The 5,757-nt window shown below is 42.6% G+C and overlaps 1 protein-coding gene across 1 annotated transcript; it reads right to left on the bottom strand.

Moving 5' to 3' along the window:
- Nucleotides 1-4,270: 4,270 nt before the first annotated feature.
- Nucleotides 4,271-4,706, bottom strand: LOC133050603 (ribosomal biogenesis factor-like). Its single transcript, XM_061134872.1, has one exon. It carries the CDS (start codon nt 4,616-4,618, stop codon nt 4,316-4,318), a length of 303 nt encoding a protein of 100 aa, XP_060990855.1. The 5' UTR covers nt 4,619-4,706; the 3' UTR covers nt 4,271-4,315.
- Between the last annotated feature and the right edge of the window lie 1,051 nt (nt 4,707-5,757).

Here is a 5,757-nt window from a genome sequence, read left to right as displayed (position 1 = left end):
CGGTGCGCGGCGCTTGAGTGACGTCACGCTCTGGGGGCGGGGCCCAGGCGGTACTAGAGGCACCTTCCGAGCCTGGTGGGTGGGTGGGGCCGTGGTTAGGGGCGGGGTCAGGGGCGGGGCTTGCACGGCGAGCCAGCAAATGGAATCTGGAGTGCGCCGGACCAGGAGGAGAAAGCCCGAGCGGAGCTTCGGTGTGGAGGTGGGGATCTGGGTGCCTCGGGATTACAAGCCAGTGGGGTTTCTCTGGGAAGACCTGGATTTCTGACGTAAGGCGTTGGACCTGTCTTCCCGATACATTTCTCTGCAATCCTACCCCTAGGAGGGGAAGTCGGGTTTTGATTCTTAAGTCAAAACTTCAGATGATGGGGTTATGTAAGATGATGGGGTGGGGGTAGGATACACACCATCTGTGTACAATGATAATTAACCGAATGCGTCACATGCTTTACGTGTGAGTAGGGGCAACACCAGCGTAAGACTTACTGTCCGATGCTTGTGTGAGTCCGCAGTGCACCCCACGCCGCAGGAGCCTGGAACAAAACCCGCGGATCCCGGGAAAGGCTCCCGCACCAGACTTGTTAGCAGATATGCCAACCAGTGTCCAAGGATATTTTGTGTTTTATTCCCCTCCATTTGTGCTAGGTGGAGAAGGAAATGGCAACCCACTTCAATATTCTTGCCCGGAAAATCCCAGGCAAGGACAGAAGGACCTGATGGGCTACAGTCCATGGGGTCACAAAGAGTGGGACAGGACTGAGCAACTAACACACTTGTGCTAGGGGCCAAAGTGAAAAAACCACTAACAATTCCTTAACCTAGCTAATGAGCAATGCAACTGCCATTACAACATGACCTGTATCTGAGAAATTTACAAGTCTGCTTGAGACGTGAAAATGTGACATCAGCAATATTTTATTTACAAGAGTAACTCCTGAGGTTCATACTCAGCTGTCAATTCCAGGCAATTGTTCTCTGTATAAATTAAAAACTTAACAAAATGATACATCAACACTGTAGCAAAATCTGAGAAATGTATAAAAGGAGAATAGAAAATAATTAACATCAATGAGTATGTCACCATTCCAGCTTAACCACTATTAATGTTTTGTGACGTACACTTCCAGTCTTCTAACCCAGTCCTTTTAAGATCCTCATTATTTTTCAATAACGGAATAATTATTTAGATGTAATTAGTTTCTGTGATTAGGTCGTGCTTGTTTTTTGGTTTTTGTATTTTACAATATTCATGTACATCTTAAGTTATGCTTCTAGGACATTCATATTTCTTATATTTTCTTCATTTTTCTAATGGATAGCTGTTACTAACTTACTAGATTTTTTAAATATTACTAGTAACCCTTTTCTGCATTTGTAAAATTTTTAATAAATATTTGCATTATCCCCTTATCCTTGGTGGAGAAGACAATGGCAACCCACTCCAGTACTCTTGCCTGGAAAATCCCAAGGACAGAGGAGCCTGGTAGGCTACAGTCCATGGGGTCGCTAAGAGTCGGACACAACTGAGCAACTTCACTTTCACTTTTCACTTTCATGCCTTGGAGAAGGAACTGGCAACTCACTCCAGTGTTCTTGCCTGGAGAATCCCAGGAACGGGGGAGCCTGGTGGGCTGCCATCTGTGGGGTCGCACAGAGTCGGACACGACTGAAGTGACTTAGCAGCAACAGCAGCTTATCCTTGGCCTTTAAACTTAATTCTGAAGCTTCTCAACACCTTGAGTCCCTTGAGAACATTTAGATATTCTCTATTCTCCTTTTTCCTATGCAATCTCTATTCCAGATTTTATTCCTATTATTTTGTTCTGAAGGATGGTTATTTCTCATTAAAAAAAAAGTTTGTATTCCCCTCTAAATGATGAAAGTTAAAGTTTGGGAAATTGTGGGATCACTGTTTATATGTGTGTGTATATTATATATATATATATATATATATATTTTTTTTTTTTTTTAATCAGTTTCAGAAAACCCAAGGAAAATAATCAGTACTCTGGACCAACCTTATCTTCTTGGACCCACCAGTAACATTTGACCCACCGGTCACTGTCTTCCTGCTGTAGTTTGTCTTCACTGGCTTCTAAGTTAGTCCCGTCCATGCTGTGGGTCTCCCTTCTTCCTTGCTCTGCCTTACTAACTGCTCCTTTTCAGCTGTTTTGTGTGTCTGTGCTGGTTCCCGGCTTCTCCTCCACCCACCAACCTTCTTGGGAAAGTGCCTGCGGCCTTGATCCTCTAACTGGCTTTTCCACCTTGTCCGGTTTTAAATGCCAGGTCTCCCAGCCTGGCATTCTGTGATTACCTAGAAGGGTGGGATGGGGTGTGGGGGGAGGCTCAAAAGGGAGGGGATATGTATATACAATTATGACTAATTCGAGTTGATGTACGATAGAGACCACCACAGCACTGCAAAGCAATTATCCTCCAATTAAAAACTTAAAAAAATGACATGTCTCGTTTGAAGACTCCTTTTATATTTCTAGTCCTGATCTTCCTTGAACTCTAGTCTCATATATCAAACTGCATAGTGGACATCCTCCCTGTCCATCATCATAGACATTTGAGGATAAAACGTCCTCCAAATTCTTACTTCTTGCCCCCACTAACTGCTCCTTAACTCTTCCTTGTCTGAGTTAATGACATTTAATCTGCCCTGCCATCAGGCCAAAACCTGGGGAGCCATTCTTAACTGCCCTTTTCGTACCCCACATCCAATCTGTCAGCAAGTCTTGTCTGGTTTGTCCCCAGCCTATCTATTCTCAATTGGATTACCTCTCGCAGCCTCTATGCCACCACCACCCTAGTCCAACCTACTGTGATTTTGCTTCCTTGTTACTGCCTCCTAGTGGGAGGCAGTGGGCTCCCCACTTCTGCTCTTCTTCCCTACGGGCCATTCTCCAAATGGGACAAAAGTGATTTTTTAAAAACATGCATCAGCATATGTCATTCATTTGCTTAAATACCCTCTCATTGCATTAGAATAAAAGCACAGCCCTTTCATGGCCTAGATGAGGCCACCAATGAGAGAGATGTAGATGAAGAGGAAGGGACCCCGGATCCCTTCTATCCACATTACTGTACAGTATCCACTTTTCATTGCCCATCATAATTTGTTTTAAAAATGGAATGTTTCCAAAAAAAAAAAAAAGGAATGTTTCCATTTCTTTTAAGTTGAGAATCACAAGTGGAAATATGGTCAAGAATATGGTTCGGTTATGTGGAATCCAAACATCAAAGTGATGAACACAACCAAACTGGTACAAATGATTTTCGAGACTTGATTTGGCTATTTTGAGCATGTTGCCTGTCTCTCACGTGGTATAATATTGACTGTTCTCAATTAATGTCTTGATTTGACTGCTATAAACTTCAACTGGTCTACCTGACTGTGGAGCATCATCCAGTGAGAAATCTCCAGCACGAAACTTCACAAACCACTTTTAACACATTCGATCAGTCAGAGCACTTTCTCCATACGCTGCCCAAACTGTTTGTGTTTCCGGTGCGTTTTTACCTTTCTTGAAATAATAAAGCATCATATGCTGAAAATGTTCCCTTTTTCTTCCATCTTCAATATTTAAATGGCTACATAAAAATTCACCAATCGTGGTAAGTTTATTTTTAATGCGTGAGGATATGACAGCTGTCACAGTATGATGTATCAAAATTATTTTGAATGAAGTTAAATGGCAACCCACTCCAGTACTCTTGCCTGGAAAATCCCATGGACGGAGGAACCTGCTACAGGCTACTGTCCATGGGGTCACAAAGAGTCGGACATGACTGAGCGACTTCACTTTTTAAAGATAGCTAAGTGCTACTAGAGCCATCTTACAGAAAAAGACTGAATGAACCTTTTGGCCAACCCAATACCACTAAGGAAAAAAATGCCATCAACTAAATGGCACAATATCATAATGCTAATCCCCTATGACAATGGATGAGTCACACCGCCTCTTGTTGCTTTGAATTTTTTCAGCTCTTCAGAGGGACCCGGCAGTCTCTCTCACCTTCAATTGCATTGCCTGGCACATGTGACTGACGGTCCTTTGGCTTGTATTTCATTGACAAACGGTCTTGCCTTTTTTTGGCCATAGTCTGTTCTTACAACCGGTAAGAATTTGGTGGTTACTTTGAAAGAAAAGGTGGAATTATGGTCATAATGAGCACTGTTATTTTTTGAAGTATAGTTGGCTTACGATATTATATAGTTACAAGTGGACAACATAGTGATTCACAATTTTTTGTGTGTGTAAAAGATTAAATTTATTGGTCTTTTGGGGGAATTTGATGCATCATTGGTGTATTACAACTGAGCCATTAATCTTGTAGCCTCATCAACATTAACTGGTACGTTTTCATGACACTGCTGAGATATCAGTTGTTTCTGCAGAGGTTCAAGGGAAAGGCCTTTTGAGAAGTTTGCCAGTTCCTTCTGTATATCTATAAAAGCTTTATTCACTCTGTTAACTTTTTCATCATTCACAATGTTTATCTTCTTAAGATTAGTAGTAACTGGTTTTGCTTTATTTTTAACCTTCAAGCTTCTCTGGCTGGCTACGTGGAATACATTCCTAGACTTTTGCCCTCTGAGTTTGCTCTTGGCCATTGTCTCTCACCAGGCCTCCGACACCCTCGTGTAGCCACTCAGGTTCCAGGTGACGCCATATACCTGATTCACAATTTTTAAAGATTAAATTTTATCTAAGGGGATTACAGAGTAAATGGTTATATTCCCTGTACTGTACAATAGATTCTTGTAGCTTATTTTATACATAATAGTTTGTACCTTTTAACCCCCACCCCTATCATATCCCTCCCCTCTGGTAATCACTAGTTCAGTTCTCTGTATCTTTGAGTCTGTTTCTGTTTTGTTATATACATTTGTTCACTTTGTTGTTAGATTCCACATATAAACAAGAATACAGAGTATCTGTCTTTCTCTGACTTATTTCACTTAGTACGAGCATCTCTAGGCTTATCCATGTTGCTAAGCACTTCTTGCGTGTACTTAGAACATATTCCTAAATGTCCACATCACTCACAGGCTTTCCTTTTCCATCATTACCATCTCTGCCTCTTCTCCCCAAACTCCCCCCTCACCAACATCCATCCACAAAACTGGGCTTCCACCTCCAGGGATCTTTTGCTGTTAAACTTTTTAATTTTAAAATAACTACAGATCCATGGAAAGTTTCAAACAATTACAAGATTTGCAAGAAGTTGCAAATACACCATAGAAAGATCTCACACAAGCTGCACCTCTCAAAACCAGGGAACTGACACTGAGTGAATGTGTGTGTATAGCTCTATGGCACTGTATCACAGACGGATTTGTATAACCACTGGGGCTTCCCTGGTGGCTCAGAGGGTAAAGAATCTGCCCGCAGTGTGGGAGACCTGGGTTCAATCCCTGGATTCGGAAGATCCCCTGGAAGAGAGCATGGCACCCCACTCCAGTATTCATGGGTTTCCCTGGTGGCTCAGATGGTAAAGAGTCCATCTGCAATGTGGGAGACTCAGGTTCAATCCCTGGATCAGGAAGCCTCCCCGGAGGAGGGCATGGCACCCCACTCCAGTATTCTTGCCTGGAGAATCCCATGGACAGAGCAGTCAGCAGGCTACAGTCCATGGGGTCGCACAGAGTCAGACACAATTGAAGTGGTTAGGCATGCCTGCAAGCACACACCAGAATCAAGATACAGAATTCTACCACAACATAAGCATTTCCTTTGGATTACACTTAAA

The sequence above is a fragment of the Dama dama genome, chromosome 32, assembly GCF_033118175.1.
Source record: "Dama dama isolate Ldn47 chromosome 32, ASM3311817v1, whole genome shotgun sequence".
NCBI lineage: Eukaryota > Metazoa > Chordata > Mammalia > Artiodactyla > Cervidae > Dama > Dama dama.
The sequence above is the reverse complement of the archived record's forward strand: the minus strand, read 5'-3'. Positions and strand labels throughout refer to the sequence as shown.

What these genes read in the sequence shown, in the direction of transcription:
- LOC133050603 (XM_061134872.1), bottom strand. Translation starts at nt 4,618, where the DNA reads ATGGCCAAGAGCAAACTCAGAGGGCAAAAGTCTAGGAATGTATTCCAC.